Source organism: Sinocyclocheilus anshuiensis, unplaced genomic scaffold, assembly GCF_001515605.1.
Source record: "Sinocyclocheilus anshuiensis isolate Anshui unplaced genomic scaffold, SAMN03320099.WGS_v1.1 scaffold566, whole genome shotgun sequence".
Taxonomy (NCBI): domain Eukaryota; kingdom Metazoa; phylum Chordata; class Actinopteri; order Cypriniformes; family Cyprinidae; genus Sinocyclocheilus; species Sinocyclocheilus anshuiensis.
Window position 1 is genome coordinate 399,246 of NW_015542410.1, and position 17,639 is coordinate 416,884.

General features: G+C 36.7%; 4 protein-coding genes across 4 annotated transcripts; 2 read left to right on the top strand and 2 right to left on the bottom strand.

Moving 5' to 3' along the window:
- Window positions 1–106: 106 nt before the first annotated feature.
- naxe (NAD(P)HX epimerase) lies at window positions 107–3,107 on the top strand. Its single transcript, XM_016492627.1, has 7 exons — window positions 107–326; window positions 869–1,052; window positions 1,149–1,257; window positions 1,338–1,448; window positions 1,547–1,657; window positions 2,521–2,668; window positions 2,866–3,107. Exons 2-7 carry the CDS (start codon window positions 886–888, stop codon window positions 3,066–3,068), a joined length of 849 nt encoding a protein of 282 aa, XP_016348113.1. The 5' UTR covers window positions 107–326; window positions 869–885; the 3' UTR covers window positions 3,069–3,107.
- An 861-nt stretch (window positions 3,108–3,968) lies between these two features.
- LOC107693307 (ras-related protein Rab-25-like) lies at window positions 3,969–7,633 on the bottom strand. Its single transcript, XM_016492628.1, has 5 exons — window positions 7,468–7,633; window positions 7,037–7,232; window positions 5,820–6,013; window positions 5,218–5,298; window positions 3,969–4,698 (listed from the first exon to the last, which is right to left on the bottom strand). The coding sequence occupies exons 1-5, from the start codon at window positions 7,502–7,504 to the stop codon at window positions 4,586–4,588; spliced, it is 621 nt and encodes a 206-aa protein (XP_016348114.1). The 5' UTR covers window positions 7,505–7,633; the 3' UTR covers window positions 3,969–4,585.
- A 740-nt stretch (window positions 7,634–8,373) lies between these two features.
- Window positions 8,374–11,271, top strand: LOC107693305 (splicing factor 3B subunit 4-like). Its single transcript, XM_016492626.1, has 5 exons — window positions 8,374–8,472; window positions 8,804–8,932; window positions 9,027–9,569; window positions 10,531–10,866; window positions 10,958–11,271. The coding sequence occupies exons 1-5, from the start codon at window positions 8,439–8,441 to the stop codon at window positions 11,122–11,124; spliced, it is 1,209 nt and encodes a 402-aa protein (XP_016348112.1). The 5' UTR covers window positions 8,374–8,438; the 3' UTR covers window positions 11,125–11,271.
- A 314-nt stretch (window positions 11,272–11,585) lies between these two features.
- LOC107693304 (GA-binding protein subunit beta-1-like) lies at window positions 11,586–17,439 on the bottom strand. Its single transcript, XM_016492625.1, has 8 exons — window positions 17,286–17,439; window positions 16,091–16,198; window positions 15,189–15,356; window positions 14,877–15,071; window positions 14,657–14,798; window positions 14,343–14,510; window positions 13,443–13,555; window positions 11,586–13,199 (listed from the first exon to the last, which is right to left on the bottom strand). The coding sequence occupies exons 2-8, from the start codon at window positions 16,196–16,198 to the stop codon at window positions 12,870–12,872; spliced, it is 1,224 nt and encodes a 407-aa protein (XP_016348111.1). The 5' UTR covers window positions 17,286–17,439; the 3' UTR covers window positions 11,586–12,869.
- Between the last annotated feature and the right edge of the window lie 200 nt (window positions 17,440–17,639).

The following is a 17,639-nucleotide window of genomic DNA, read 5'->3' on the forward strand; positions in this document are numbered from 1 at the left end:
TGATCCACGGATGAGTCCAGTCGGTGGCGGTAATGCACCTATAAGCTGTTTTGCCAACCGCCAATAAAACACCAAAGAAGAAGAAGAATAAGAAAAGCGGCTCAAGTTCACTAACCCGGATATTGTTTGTATACTGGGTTTCAGCAGCAGAGGGCTGCACGTATCCTAACTCTTTAATATACTTTTGCATGTTTATATCCTGTAAAGTTGTAACTGGATTGTTTTTTTGTTCTGTTTTGTATTCTGCCGGCGGTGTCTTGAGCATTTCTTGGTGTTAACGAATGTTACAGAGCGTTTGACCTTAATATAGACACACTTGCTAACAGGTAAGTTTACTGAATACTTCAGCTTTCTATATTTATATAAGTTGATTCTCCCCATAACAGTTTTTTGATCTGATGGTAGCATGTTAAACTGTTCTAAAATATGATTTCTAATGTGTAATATCATTTTTTTCTCATGATTAAGTTGCCCTGGTTGAGTTATAGCCTATGCATTAGTTGTATATGTATATTTATATTATTTATGTATATTTATATTAAAATATACGTAATTAATATAATGACTATATTATTGTAAATATTTAATCCCTCGTTACACACTAAAAATGTATTGCATATCTATTCAGTAACTTTTTGGATATGTCTGTCAACAACCTCCTTACCAGAAAATAATGAGTGACCAAGTTTAGAATATATGGGCAGCAGATTATTAGGTTTCTCTGCTCAGAATTATTACTGTCTTACTGTCTTTCCAAGAATGAAGCAAGATTGTTCTCTTTTTTTCTCTCTCTCTCGCTATGTAGGCAGAAATCAACAACATGCACCATCATTTCTTGACAACCTTTTTATTGTATTTCTGCGTTCAGGTGCTTTAGCCAGGTGAATGTTGGGAGTTCGAGCCCTGTTTGGAATCGGTCTTCTTGTGACATCACGAGGAGGCTCTGTCCTGACCCATACAGGAGCATGTGCACATATTGCCAGTAACATCTACAGTAAAGATCTCACTCACAGACAGGCTTGCACTATGGCTAATACAATCAAGTACTTGGGGTGAGTGTAAATGCACTGCATTTATTAGTATTAGGATTATCAGTATTGTTGCCTGAGCATAAACATGATTGTTTTTATGTAATCTTTCTTTTGTAGGCAAGAAGAGGCTCAGCACATTGACGAGGAGCTGTTCGATGAGTACAGCTTCAGTGTGGATCAGTTAATGGAGCTGGCCGGTCTGAGCTGTGCCACAGCTGTGTCAAAGGTACATCTGATGCTCCACCAACATGCAGAAAGGATCAAATGCATTCATTATACACATTAAAAGCAGTTTTTGCTTCGTAGGGCTATCCTCTACAATCACTGCTCAAGAGTCCACCTAGAGTTCTGGTGATCTGTGGGCCAGGAAATAATGGCGGAGATGGGTTGGTTTGTGCTAGACATCTCAAACTGTTTGTGAGTTCATGTTATACTGAAAATAAATAATTCCTTCATTAAACTTAATATTTTATGAAGATGTATTGATTTATTCATATTGTATGTGGATCTCCCAGGGATATGAGCCTTCTGTATTGTACCCAAAGCGCCCCAAAAAACAGCTGTTCCAGAATCTTACCACCCAGTGTGAGAAGATGGATATATCCTTCCTGACAGAGATGCTTGAGGTACAACACAAACCCCAGCGGTCAATACCACATCTTTCACACTGTAGGGGGGCCAGATGTTTTTAGCCCTCATATGGGTTCTTCCTTCTCATTAATATATGATCAAATAATGTGCTAAATGCCATGAATGTACCAGCTGCTCAAGCTATGCACAACAAGCTGACATTTTAATGTTTCATATTTTTACCTTTATGTAAAAAAAAAAAGGATTTTGTACTTTGTTTTTGTATATGTGACCCTGGACCACAAAACCAGTTTTAGGTCGCTGGGGTATATTTGTAGCAATAGCCAAAAAAACTTTTTGCACCGTCAGATTCCAGATTTTCAGATTTTCCAAATATTGTCCTATCCTAACGAACCATATATCAGTGGAAAGCTTATTTATTCAGCTTTCAGATGATGTATAAATCTCAATTTCAAAAAATTGACACTTATGACTGGTTTTGTGGTCCAGGGTCACATATGTACTCTACCGTTTAAAAGTTTGGGGTCAGTAAGATTTTTCAAAGTAATTATTTATTTATTATTTAGGATTATTCCAAACAGATGCATTAAATTGATGAAAATGTACAAAAAAAAATGGTTACAAAATAATTGCTGTTCATTTGAACTTTCTCTTCACCAAAAAATCCTAAAAAAGTATTACTGTTTCCACAAAAATATCAGTAGCACAACTATTATTGTAACTATTATATTACAATTTTACTGAATTTTTGATTAAATAATTGTAGCTTTGGTGAGCATAAGAGATGGGTTTTTTTTTTTTAAACAGTAATGTATCTTACAACCCTAAGTGTTTGAACGGCAGTGTATGTGTTTGATATGTGTAACAGTTGTGTATTTCCCCATCATGCTGTCTTTAGGCTGATGTGATTGATGAAGTGTATAATTTGGTGGTGGACGCCATCTTTGGATTCAGTTTTAAGGGTGCGGTGCGAGAGCCGTTCGGTGACATCCTCTCCCAACTAAAGAAAATCACTGTGCCCATTGCTAGCGTTGACATACCTTCAGGTGAGAACACACAAATAATCACTGATTTAATTGCAATCTAAGCATTTAGTAGAAAAAAAACATTGGGTTTTTTTGATCTTTGTGATTAGCATTTATGAGCCAACAAGCATCTTTTATTGAATAAAATGCCTCGTAACAGTAAGTCGACTAGTGTATCAGAAATATCTTCTGATTGTGTCATTTCTTTCATTTATTAGGTTGGGATGTGGAAAATGGCTGTCCTGATGGGATTCAGCCTGACATGCTCATCTCCCTCACGGCCCCTAAGAAAGCAGCTAGTCACTTCAAAGGACGCTACCACTTCCTGGGAGGACGATTCGTTCCTCCTGCACTTGAGCAGAAGTACCAACTGAATCTGCCTCAATACCCAGGCACTGACTGTGTTCATCAGTTGAACTGAGCATTAAGTCATTTTTGTGTCACTAATTAAAAAAAAAAAATCCCTGGGTTATAACTTTGATTTACCACTCTGAATACTTTTTCAACTTTTCTCGAAATGGGTAGATATGGACTTGATTAATCAGCGTCAGTCAGTAATCGTGAAACTTCTTATTTGCAAGGATTGTTACAGAATGTTTCAGAGAAATCGCTCTAATTAGTTATGTATGAATTTATAAAAACATCAAATTCAAATAAATAAATATTTAATTAAAGTTTTTGGTGGTTATGGATTTAATGACTAAGCCTGAATAATTGCTGCATTATTGTTTCGTGTTTGAATATAATAATGTTACATATTTACATATGGAAACATGTAACATTCCAAATGGCATAAAAATACAAAAATAAATAAATAAAGCTATAACGCTATGTTAAGGAATATTTTTATAGACAAACAAGTCAGCACACACTCGGGCAGTTGTGTAGGACAAAGAAATGAAGTCCCAATTCCGTATATATTTATTAACACAGCACCTTTTTCATGCCTGAATAAGGTGTTGTAAAAGGGTTAGTTCACCCAAAAATGAAAATTAGCCCATAAATTACTCACCCTCAAGGCATCCTAGGTGTATACGACTTTCTTCACTGGATATTTTTCTTACAAAAACGCATCGATTCGCTACAGGAGGACTTTGTTCACCCCCCCGCAGCCGTGTGAGACACTTTTTTATTATGGATGGGCGCTTTTTATTTCACTTCTTCTGGACTGAAGCACTGTAACACCCGCTGACTGCCATTAAACAACTTGAAAGATCAAAGACAATTTTTAATACAAGTCCGACTGGATTCGTCTGAAAGAAGAAAGTCATATACACCTAGGATGCCTTGAGGGTGAGTAATTTATGGGCTAATTTTCATTTTTGGGTGAACTAACCCTTTAAGACTAAAATATTGCTGTTTCATTAAATATAATGAATTTTGCAAGCTGCAGCAGTGTACAGAGCATCTTCCAATTTCTATAATGGACATTTTTTCTTGCACACAAGAAAAATCCATAAGATTCTTTCCATGAGAAATATCTAATTGTATCTAATATATCATAGATCAGCCCAAGATGTTATTTACTTTGTTTAAAGATTGAGTGGTTTATATTTTTACCTGTAGTTTATAGACCCGAAATCTGCACTGAAATAGAAATTTTGTTCATTTCACACCATATAAATAGCTTTATAATACAGCATAACCCACTTGTGTTTCATTCAAAGTAATTAAAATTCATGTCTAGTCATAATTGCCAAAAACACATCTTATCTTACATTATCAGTTTCAACTGTTTACATCTTTTAAAAGTAAAAAAACAAGCCACAAAACAATAATGCTTAAAATGTGGGTCCCTCCCATTTTGCTCACTGATATGAACATCCACTGAGGGTCAAGTATGAAGAAATGCCTCCATGCAGGTATGACATGATCCATGTCACAGATAAATGTCTTGGTTTTCTCTTGATGCCTTTGTCTGGATGTTCATTCATCTGTTCAGGAGCTGCAGCAGGACCGTCTCTCCTCATTAAACTCGCTGGAGGGGCCCAGAGTCACCGCGCTGATCGAGCCTCTGGTAACCTCTTTACTAGCAACTTTCTTGTGTATTGCTGATGAAGGAAACATAAATCAACACTGTCTTTATGCATTTAAAGTCAGTTCAAATCTAGAAGGTTTTTAAACCAAAAGAGGTATAAACTGGTTATGAAGTATTAAATAATTATGATTTTTAAACGTTTTGAAATAAGTCTCATGCTCAGCAAGGCTTAATTTATTTGATCAAAAATACAGTAAAAACTGAACTAAAACTTAAAAGAACTTAGATTAGAATGAGTTCTATTCGGAAAGGATCAGGTGACACTGAAGTCTGGAGAAATTATGAAAATTCAGCTTTGCATCACAGGAATAAATTACATTTCAAAATATATTAAAATAGAAAACAATTATTTTAAATGGTAATATTTCATAATTTGACTGTTTTACTGTATTTTTGATCAGATAAATGCAGCCTTGGTGAACACACTGTAAAAAATCTTAATTATTCCAAACTTTTGCTTGTCAGTGTAAATCCTATAAATCTTGCTGTGATTCAATGTTAATCAGTGACTTAAAGTAAAAAGCAAACTCACCTGTTAGAACTTCAAGGAAGGCAGATTCGACATTAGTTGACTCTAATGCGGACGTCTCCATAAAAAGTAAGCCTTTGGCCTCTGTTTTATCAAATAAATAAACAAACCATAAAAGGGAATTAAAATAGAAAAATAAAGGTGAAAGCTCATTCAAAAATGAAAATTCTCACACTCATGTCATACTAAACCTTTCTTTCTTCTGTGGAACACAAAAGAAGATATTTTGAAGAATGTCTAAACAACATTAGACCCCATTAACTTTCATTGTACATGCAAAAAAAAAAAAAAAAATCTAAATGTCATCTTTCGTGCTCGGCAGAAGACAGAAAGTTGCACAGGTTTGGAATAGCATCATTTAAGGCACATGTCAAACTCCGGTCCTGGGGGTCCACTGTCCTGTAGAGTGTAGTTTCAAAACCCCTGCCTGGAAGTTTTCTAGTAATCCTGAAGACCTTGAGTAGCTGGTTTAGGCTTGTTTAATTAGGGTTGGAGCGAAACCCTGCAGAAGAGTGGACCTTCAGGAAGTGAATCTGACATCCCTAATTTAAGGGCTTAAGTCTCAATCTAAGTCTAAAACAAAGATTTATGAAATGCATTGACACCTGCAAAGTCCTTCGCCTCCTCTGTTGGCACAGTGCGTACATTTCCCAGGTCACTTTTATTTCCCACAAGCATGACTACTATGTGAGGATCAGCGTGGTCATACAGCTCCTTCAGCCATCGCTCGACATTCTCATACGTCAGGTGCTTGGTGATGTCATAAACCAGCAGCGCACCCACGGCTCCCCTGTAATAACTACAAAGAACCAAACTATTTATTATTACATATGCAGAAACAAGAAGTGGATATTGGCTAAAATTGTACTTTATGATTCATTACTTTGTTTAAAATGAGAAAGGTCCTTTTTCATAATCATAACCTAACATAATGCATTAATTTTCACAGGTATTCACATAAGATAAAAGTTTTTTTCAGAAGTGAATACTTTTATTTTGTAAGTATGCATTAAAAAGTGACAAATAAGAAATTTATAATAATATAAAACATCAGTTTCAAATAAATTGTTCTTTTGAATGTTCTATTTAACAAAGAATACTGAAAAAAAGACACAACATTAAACAAAGTTGTTTTCAGTATTATTGATAATAATGAGAAATATTTCTTGAGCAGCAAATCAGCGTATTAGAATGATTTCTGAAGAATCATGTGACACTGAAGACTGGAGTGATGATGCTGAAAAGTCAGGAATAAATTACATTTTAAATCATTATTATTTAAAATAAGCTAAAAAAAATGATACTGTAATTGTGATCAAATAAATCAGCCTTGGTGAGCATAAGGGACAAAAATCTTACAGAACCCAAATTTCTAAATGGTAGTCTTGATGCAGCATCTATTGTAATAGTTCACTATTTGCTCTCATGATAATTATACTTAAAATATAATATAATTATCCCCTGTGTGTAGTTGTGGCTCTCAAAAAGCACTTTGGATACTTAACATGCACTGTATGAATGTTACTACAGTGACATAAAATCTCAAAACCAATGACAAACAATTTATCCAACAGCAAAAGAGTAAAAAGTAACCTAAATGCTTGTTGTTAGGGCAACTGTAGATGTCAGTCACATGTCAGTTATACTTTTAACTGTTTCCCAGACTAAAAAAGGAGTGGTTCTGGGTGTGATGCTAAATCAATCACTAGGAATTCCACAGCCGGCATTATCCTAAATAAGGATTCATGTGAACGTGCATAGATCAGATATATCCTTAGGATTAAAGAATATATATTTTGAGATGAGGAAATGTGTGACTTACGCTGAGGTAATCGCCCTGTAGCGCTCTAGACCTGCAGTGTCCCAGATCTGGGCCTTGATGGTAATACTATCCACTTGAATGGAGCGAGTGCTGAATTCCACTCCAATGGTTGTACGGCTGTCATGATTGAACTCGTTTTTGGTAAATCTGGACAGTAGGTTGCTCTTTCCAACCCCTGATTCTCCAATTAAAACCACTGAAAGACAACAAAAACCTTTTAGCTGACTTTAATTGATTGAGTTTTTATTCTAATTGACAAAATTAATAGCTACAATTCATCCCTCTAATAGAAACACAGGAAAAAAGGGTGACAAGACCAAATAACCAATTTATTAAATGTTTTATATGCTAAAGATTATTATTATTATCATTCAGACCGTAAAAACTGCCTGAGATCAAATCTGATCTCTAGTCAACTGATTCAAACTTACCTTTGAAGACAAAGTTGTAGGCTAAATCTGTCCCCATGTTCACCCTAGCAGTAATGTGTCAGTCTGTATGCTTACGTGTTACTCTAGCTCGAAATCCACTGGGAGGAGAAAAGCAGATGCTCAGGTTTCTGAAAAGCTTTATCGATCCATTCTTGTGCTGGTCTAAAGGCAGATTCCACACGGCCAGACTCTTCTTTGAGACAGGGTGAGAGAGCAGGAGAAACAGGTCGAACCACTGACACACAATGGGAGTGACTTCACACTCTCACACAAAACTGTTAAACCACAGTTCTTTCTCAGTCCAACAGTACATGTATCCAGTTTGTATGTCTGTAAACCAGACATACAGCTGAGTCATAAAACCAGCTGTCCTGTATCAACATAGCTACTTTTCAAACCTGTCACATTCACAACTTCGCTGACAGATTCAGTTTCTGCAAGCATAAAATAAAAGGGTTCACTTAATATGCTTATAAGCAGGGATGTATTATTTCAATAAAAACGCAAATTAACTTTATTTTGATGCAGATTTACCTGTTTGTTTCATATTTGGCTGGTAAATCACATTACATGTCAGTATTCTTGCTTAATGATGGGTACATACAGCTCATGGTTATATTAATAAACTGCATGTTTGATTTTGAGGACTGTTTTGTTACTTTTGTATGATAGTGTATTGGGTGTCCAGACGGTCCAGACAGGTCCTGAAACACTGATATTGCACTGCTCTGGCTCCATTTTACGAGCATTAGCAATATTAAAAACAAAGATTAAGTGATGTGACTACAAAAAAAAGAGCAAAGGACACAGTAAATCAGAATTAAACAGCCGCAAAGGCGATAGCGTTCATCCTCCTGTCCTGTAGGCGGCAGCACTGCCTTACGTGGCGCTGTTGTGTTGTATTGAATCGCGAATCGCTACAGAGAGGAAAGCGAATCACTTCCGTCAGGACACACGCTGGGTTCATCATCATGGCGGCGGGACCGATTTCAGAACGAAATCAAGGTAAATGTAATAAATAGAAACTCGTAGGGATACTTTAATGCACTATATTTGCGAAAAGAAAAGTATTACAGAACTATGGAAAGATTTAAGCTTTTCATATCTTCTCGATTAGCCTTGAGTCCCATTCATTCAAATATGCTTGCTAAAAGCAAATAACAAAGAAAAGTTTTGGTTTTAATTTAGATGAAGTGAATCAAACTAATATAATATATGCATATTAATATTATAAGTAGCAGAAACATTAATCAAAATAGTGTGTATTTTATTTTTATAAGAGCCTTACTTTGTGTCCAGTGCAATAGTGTTCATTTTTATCGTTTATTTTTCTCAGATGCCACTGTATATGTGGGTGGTCTTGATGAGAAGGTCTCTGAACCTTTGTTATGGGAGCTTTTCCTGCAAGCTGGTCCTGTTGTAAACACACACATGCCCAAAGACAGAGTAACAGGACAACATCAGGGTGAGTTACCTTATCTTTAAACCTTCAGGGGAGAAAAAAAAAAAAACTCTACCATTTGCATGCTTTTAAGTTGAGATTTCTCTCCATTCTCCAGGTTATGGCTTTGTGGAATTCCTCAGTGAAGAGGATGCAGACTACGCCATAAAGATCATGAACATGATCAAACTTTACGGCAAACCCATACGAGTCAACAAGGCTTCGGCACACAACAAGAACCTTGATGTCGGCGCCAACATCTTCATTGGCAACTTGGACCCTGAGATCGACGAGAAACTGCTTTATGACACTTTCAGCGCTTTCGGCGTGATCCTTCAGACACCGAAGATCATGCGAGATCCGGACACGGGCAACTCGAAGGGTTATGCTTTCATCAACTTTGCAAGTTTTGATGCCGCCGATGCAGCTATTGAAGCCATGAATGGCCAGTATCTCTGCAATCGTCCCATCACGGTTTCATATGCCTTTAAGAAAGACTCAAAGGGCGAGAGGCATGGCTCAGCTGCAGAGCGCCTCCTGGCCGCCCAGAATCCACTTTCACAGGCCGATCGTCCCCATCAGCTTTTCGCAGATGCTCCTCCACCTCCCACCATTCCTACACCGGTCATGACCGCCCTTGGAACAGGGATTCCAATTCCAGGTTAGTTAAAGGGATAGTGGCCCAAAAAATCTGTCGTTGTTTACTCACCCCCATGTCATTCCAAACCCGTAAAACTTTGGTTCATCCTTGAAACCCCAAATTTTCATTTTTAATGAACCTCAGAAGTTTCTATCCCTTCATTGATAGTCAAGTCACTTTTGTTTACGTAGTGCTTTATACAATACACGTTGTTTCAAAGTAGCTTCATAGTATTAAACTGGGAAATAACAGAATCAATGAGGAAACTACTTCACATAGGAGACAAATTCTTCTCTAAAAAGACAATAGTGTCGTTATTCAGCTCCAGTCAGTTCAGTGATAATGGAGTTCTATAACAGTATAATGTTCATCAATTATATAAATAAAAAGTTGATTTCAGCTATAAGCAGCTCTACATAAGATAATGTTGTCATTTTTCAGCTTGAGTCAGATTGATTGATTCCATTTAGTGTAATAAACGTTGCACAATTTGTCAGTTATTAATAATTTATTATTTAATTTAGGCTTTTATTTACATGTAAACAATGACTGACACATACGTCTAGCAGATCACATTTGTGTGTGTCGATCATTGTTTAGCCTAAATCAAATCTGTTCATCATATAAAATGAGCATATCTCTTCTGAAGACTTGGAATAATAAACTGCTCCAGTCCTACGGATTTGTTTTATGATGCATTTATAAACTTTTGGGGTCTTTTACGTTTTGGTTACCTTGACATTCAATGGAGGGACAGAATATTTTTTTGTCAAAAATATCTCAATTAGTTTTTTGAGGGTTAACCAAAGTCTTATGGGTTTGGAACAAAATGAGTAAATGATGACAGTATTTTCAATTTTTGTGTGAACTAATTCTACAATGTAAGCATCTTGGACCCAAATATGTTTCCAAATATTTATTTCTTATTATTGGTCCAGTAAAAGTCTTTTGTGTCTAAATATTTTGTAAATTTCTCTTGCAGGAATGCCACCTCCTGGTGCTTACCCACCTGTTCCTCCTCCTGGCACAATGCCACATGGGATGCCACCCAGTATGGGCATGCCTCCTGCACCAGGTACTCCTACACCACAGGGCGGTGGCGCAGGGCCCCCACCGGGACCCCCGCCCTTCCCTCCTGCAGGAATGAATCCACCAGGAATGCCGCCCATGCCCATGCATCCGTCAGGACCTCCAGGAATGGTGCCTCACCCACCTGGTCCGCCTGGATCTAGTCAACAAAGAGCACCACCTCCACCTGGCATGCCTCCTCCTCCACCCATGGGTGTACCTCCTAGAGGACCGTTTGGTCCCCCAATGGGTATGTGTGTGAAGTAGTGCCTTGTTGTGCTTTTAAATGGAAGTAAAATAGACGTAATTTAATATGCGATAATTCCTCCCATATTTTATAGGTCCACCAATGCATCCAGGGATGAGGGGACCTCCGCCAATGCCACCTCCAGGTTACGGTGCCGGCCCACTCAGACCCCCACCCTTTGGTTTTCAGAGAGGGCCTCCCTTGCCACCACGACCTCCTGCTCCACCGAGGGGTCCAGTGAGAGCACCAATGCCCCCCTAAACCCCAATGTGAAGACCTTTTTGAAAGCTTTGTCATTTTTATTTACATTCTGTACTTTGATAGATGGTTCTCTTGCTTATTTGTATACTGATTTCTTAATTTTGGTCAATGTACCTATTCAGAATTAGCAAGAATAAACAATTTTATTATTATTATTGTCATTTTATTATTATTATTTGAAGTACTGAAAACTGGAGTAATGGTGCTGAAAATTCAGCTTTGCGTTACAGAAATAAATGACATTTTAAAATATATGAACATAGAAACATTTTTTTAAATTGTAATAAAATTACACAAAATTGCTGTTCTACTGCTGTAATGCAGCCTTAGTGAGGAGAAGAGACTTTAAATGTAATCTTATTCACCCCAAACGTTTGATTATTTAGTGTTGTTGTGTGCACAATGTTCTTTTACTGGGTTGTATGACATGAGCAACAGAAAATGTACGCAAAAGCCATAAATTGATCATTGCAATATTTTTAATCAAAAATAAGTCAAAAGCTGTATACATCACTTAAGCACATAACACGTGGGAAAAAACTAAGCTCAAGATTTTGCATTTACACTAGCGCAGCTTGTAGTGCCAGTATATTACTGGGGCTCATGTTTACAATGTGAGGATGGTAATGTCTAAAAAAAAGAAACAATTTTATGAATGGTTAAAAAGGCAAATAATCACATAATTCCTATGTGAGACGTTTATGCATCTCAACTGTGTAAAAAAATGTCCATTTCTGCTGAGGTTATGACATTTATGTCCATGACAAACATCATTTACTGCCACTATTTTCGGTCTTATAGCACAAAATGTGATTAAATTGAAATCACTTCTGATCTTGCCGTGTTGTGCAGATATCAATATGGCAGATAATCATGCACCTCCGAAACCTCTTACTTTTTCATAACTCAGGGAGGTCACATTATGCATTATAAAATACAAAACCCTGATACTGGATTTAGATGTTTCACATTTGTGAAAGCTTTTTACTTTGTCTCTGTTCGCAAGAGCTGTCAACTTAAGATTCAAAGTAATTAAACATATTATACATAGACAGAGAAAGAAATACAAGTTACACATGGAATGTGAGTTAAATGTTCAATTAATGGGAAGTACCCACTGAAACAAATACCATATATGCAATAATTCACGTCGAATCCTTTATAGATGAAAACTAAACATGACCAAAGGCACTTTTAATTGCCCTATAGATTTTAAAATCGTCCGACAGAAAAAGAACAGATCGCCTACAAATCAAATTCTTGAAATTGATGCATTATTTTACTTCCAATGCATAGAACATAACGCTGCTGCATTCTGAAATGAAGTGTCATTGTTTATTTACAAAAGCAATGAAACTCTGAATAAGGCAGCTACATTTCTAAGGGAGCTCAAAAACATACAGTTTGCAGAGTTCCATCCTGAGTGAACCTTTTCCAGCTGTTTTGAAAAGCCCCATCGAGGACAAATCAGGGGTGACCACTTTTAAGGACACCACAGATACAGACTCCCAGAAAGAGTCATCTTCCCTGGTCATGTGTGTGTGTGTGCATATGATGCACATTGTGGTTGTTTGTTTGTGAACTTTCATTTAAAGCAAGTAACATTAACCTGAACAGAACAAGGCAATAAATTACAAAAAGGACTTAACTGCCAAAAGCAAATCGTCAAAATGAACCAAAGCAAAACTGTGCTGATGCACTCTTTGGTTGCTTGAGCACGGAGTCCAACGCTCTTGGGCCTTCTTTTATGAAATGACTTCTGTGTGACCCGCCGTGGCTTCCACTAAAGTTATCTGCTCGTCCGCAGAGTCGATCTCTTCTGTTTTGATGACTACGCCCTCTTCTGAAAACATGACCACTTCCTCTTCTCCCTCCGTTGTTTCTTCGATTCCGACCTCTTCCTGCACAAACACGACGTGCTCCTGGTCCAGGGCCATGGTGCCGTTGGTCTGTCCGTTTTCCATGGCTTCTAGTTTCATGCGGTACTCCTCGGCTTCCTGCTCTTTGCGGAGCAACTGCTGACGATAGGCTTGAGCTTTCCTGTTAGCTTCCTGTAACTGCCACTGGAGATGCTCCTGGAGATTGAAGATAAGATCGAGATGGGGTGGGGTGATTTTTAACATCTGGAAGTTTTGCTCTTAGGGTGTAACAACATGCAATAGTACATTTGGTAACACTGTATTTTAAGGTGTCACAGAGTTAAGTACATGTAGTTAATTAATATTACTCAGTACTTAAATGTATAATTGCACTGTAACCAGGACACCTTAAAATAAAGTGTAACCGTCAATTTTTTTTTTACATCTAGTTACACTCACTGTTTCACCGGTCTCTGTATTATTGGATGAAACTTCAATTTTTCTTTTACGGGCAGGAGGTTCGGAGTTATTAACCACTTCCTCTGTGATTTGATTGGATTGAACTGCCAATACTAATAAAAAAAAATGTAAAAAAATGTTTTTAAACAAGAACGCCTTTAATGACAAAGTACACGATTGTGGTGAAAATATACTATACCTGGAAATGAATGAATGAATGTAACACAAAATAATTAAAAGAATTAATGTTTATTTAGCAAGCATTCAATTTATCAAAAGTGACAGTACTTTTACATTGTTACAAAAAATTCTGTTTCAAATGTTGTCCTTTTGAACGTTGTATAGATGAAGGATTCCTGAAAAAATGTTTTTCAAAATTGAAAATAAGAAACTTTTCTGTAACACATCATGTGACACTAAAGACTGGACTAATAGCTGCTGAAAATCCATCTTTATAAATTACAGAAATTAATTACATTTCAAAATTGTAAAAAACAAATATTTCAAAATATAACTGTTTTACTGCTTTTGACTAAATAAAGGCAGCCTTGATGAGCATAATACAACAGCACTTCAGTGTGACATTCAAAAAAATTGTAATAATAAATTTTGCATTGAAGCTAACAGAAATATGTTGTAATTTCTTCCTCTGGATATAACCTTTATTCTTAAAATATTCATCCTTTAATCTCGTATTTCTACAACTTTACTCTTGTATTGTTACGACTTTATTCTCAAAATATTATGACTTTAATCTCACAATGCTACAACTTTATTCTTATCATTTTAATTTTATTCTCAACTTACTGTCTCCCAACTTACCCCAAACTACATATTAATCTAAAACTGTAGCATTGAGAAGTTCCCTTCAAAATCCAAAATAAGTCTAGGAATTCCTACCTTGTCGTCCATCCTGCATTGTGACAAAGAACGGTTGGCCGAGTCCATTTGTCTGCAGATTTCCATGTTGATCTGTTAATATGGTTATGACCCTCTGACCCGATTCATTCACCACTTGCTGGATACTCGAGTCCAAGGCACTGACAGCAATGGCCTCCTCTGTGTCACCTAAACATCAAGCGAAAACAGAACACAAAAAGCAATTGTAAGTTTAATTACTATTTAAGTTTAAAAAACATCCATCAGTGTTTCCATATTTTCCATTATTATAGATTCCATTATTCCATATTTATTTTCTAGTCAACGTATCATACCTGAGTTGGTTTTGATCAAGTCAGTGAGGTTGACGACTCCCCCTTGGATGTTTGGGAAGCCCTGAATGATGAACTGTGGGGTGGAGCTGCCGTTTATGATTGACGCTTCGGCATTCCTGTTCACCTGATTCTGCATTCCCTCCTAAAACACACAAAGAGGATTTAACATCTTTAACATTTCTCAAACAACTCTGTAATGTTTTCCACGAACACAGCAGACCTGTATTAGTTGCACAAGTTCAGCGTGTTGTATGTCGACAGCGATATCAAATGCTGATTTGTCAAACTTGCTGAGGGCATGTACATCAGCGCCATGTTTGATCAACAGCTCTGCGACGTTGTGATGGCCGTGCTGGGCTGCCCAGTGAAGAGCCGTCATCTTCAACATGTCCTTGGCATTGATTTCAGCACCACTCTAAAACATGAAAAGGAAATTTAAGAGACTTGTGTCAGTCTCCTCAGCTAACAAACTGAGATCAGGAATATTTTTAGTACATTAAATAAGCAGAACAAAAGACAAGCATTCACTTACCCTGATTAATAAATCCACAATGACCTCATGGCCCTCTGTGGCCGCCATGTGCAGTGGGGTCCTGTCCACTTTGGTCCGGGCATCTCTGCTGACACCCGCCCTCAGCAGCACTTCAGCAGTAGAGTAATGACCATGCTGGGCTGCTAAATGTAATGGAGATGTTCCAAGCTGCAAAAAACGTTAGGAGACAAGCAAATGAAAATACGCCAAAGCAGTTCGTAGGTTTGTGTGTATGGTATATATCTATGCAACAAATTTTGAGCTGAGAATATGACTTTCCCAGTTTTAAAATTCCCTGATACTTCAAAAAATATATCATATGTATGCATAAAGGCCATAGAAATGCAGCAAGTTTAATAGGATCGGTCTACGCTTACTTGTACAAGCACATTTGGATGGGAAAAATCTATTTTCATTAGAAAGGACATTTGTATTATGATTTTTTGTATATATAATATAACACGATTTGTTAATGCAACAATTGAATATGGTATAACTGCCTTCATATTCTACATACAGGGTTTCTACAGGTTTTATGAAGGTATTTAAGATTTTTTTAAGAACAAGTAAAGAAAATTTAAGGAAAAAAATCGAAGAGAACAAAATATATCAATATGGTCTCTAAATGTAAGTGTCTTGTATTAGCAACACTTCAAAGTTTGAAAATGCAACTCCTAATCGATCTACGTTACTTTTTAATTCATTTTTACACACATTTGAATGCCTTATGTATAGCACAAATGTAAATTACTACAAATAGACATCGTCAATAACAAATGATGAGTCAGAACATGGCTCATGTTGTTGTTTTTTTTAAGGCAATGATATCATTGCTTTGTTAACTGCTTCTTGTGAAGGCTAAGCCCATAATTATATAGGACATAATTGATAACTTGACCAACCCAATCTGTAGTGAACGGAGCTCCGTTGGCCATCAGCGTCCTGACCTCATCATCATGACCGTTCCGAGCTGCTTCTAAAAGACGCTTTCCCAAATCCACCAATGACATCTAGGCAAAGACAGACATTAAAAATACCATAATGATAATGAAACTGTATTATTTTAGTGCCGTCAAATGATTAATCGCGATTAATCGCATCCAAAATAAAAGTTTTTGTTTACATAGTGTGTGTGTGTGTACTGTGTATATTTATTATGTATATATAAACAGACACACGTTACATTTATATATTATATGAATATAAATATACCTTATATAAATAGGCCTACATATAAATACATTTAAATATTTTCAAAATATATGCTGTATGTGTGTGTATTTATACATAATAAATATACACAGTACACGCACATATATTATGCAAACAGAACCTTTTATTTTGGATGCGATTAATCGTTTGACAGCATTAATTACATGACGATGATGCTTGTGTATAAATCTAACAGAGATATATTGGAATGGGGAAATTTTGATCTGCCACTGACCAAGAATAAGTTTCAAGCCACATCCTTAACTTCAAGTTATGATTGAGTGATTGACTAAATATAAATTTGACTTGTAATGAGATGTTAACCAAATTAAGATAGTACAGTTATCTTGACCTACATATTTACATGCATATATATTTCATTCACATTTCAAAGTCTAAAAATGTCACGGTCTAAAAAAATTGTAAGAAAATAATGTTTCCAACTCCTTAAAGATATCTGTACTTTGTATTACAACTTATCCAACTTTTTGCATCGATCCAGAATCTAACGTACACCGATTCAGACGTGCCATTTGCGTTTATTTTTCATAAGATGTTTAAAAACACATAAACTGGTGCAGTAATCAGCTAAACAATGTACTTATAAGCAAGCAAGCTGATAACGTTACTCATAATGAACAGCGTAAGTAATGAAAACAGAAATAATAGCGAATGAATCTTATAAAAGCGAATCCCTAAAAACACATACCTAAAAACATATGAAACGCATAGTGGGTAAATAAGTGATCTAACTGCGATTTTAAAGCTGGTATTTTACATGCCAAACACTCATGTGCCATGTGGAGTCAAATCTAGAGCCGAGCTGATCACACACATCCTCCATCTGCGCCACCAACTAATGCGATCTGTGCATATTAAACTTACCTTTATAGCCGGTCTGTCGGACGTATATTGTGTAATATTAAAGCACTATATAGTTTTTCCGGCTGTATTTCTCAACTGGCTGGGAATAAACATGTCTGTGTGTTTAAAGCGCATTCAGATATGGCGGCTGCTTTAACCCCGGAAATAAAAGTGAAGCCGTTCAGACCCCGTGGACGTGTCTCAAAACCCAGTGAGCTGCCTACTCAGACAGCATGCTTGAGCCTACTAGATGCGTTTTGGTTTTAACACCATAAATCCTGCACAAGCCTATGATGCTCAAAAATGCTGACTAGGTAGTCAGCTCACTTGGTTTTGAGGCAGAGCCTATTCAACTGTATAGATAGGCCTACCATT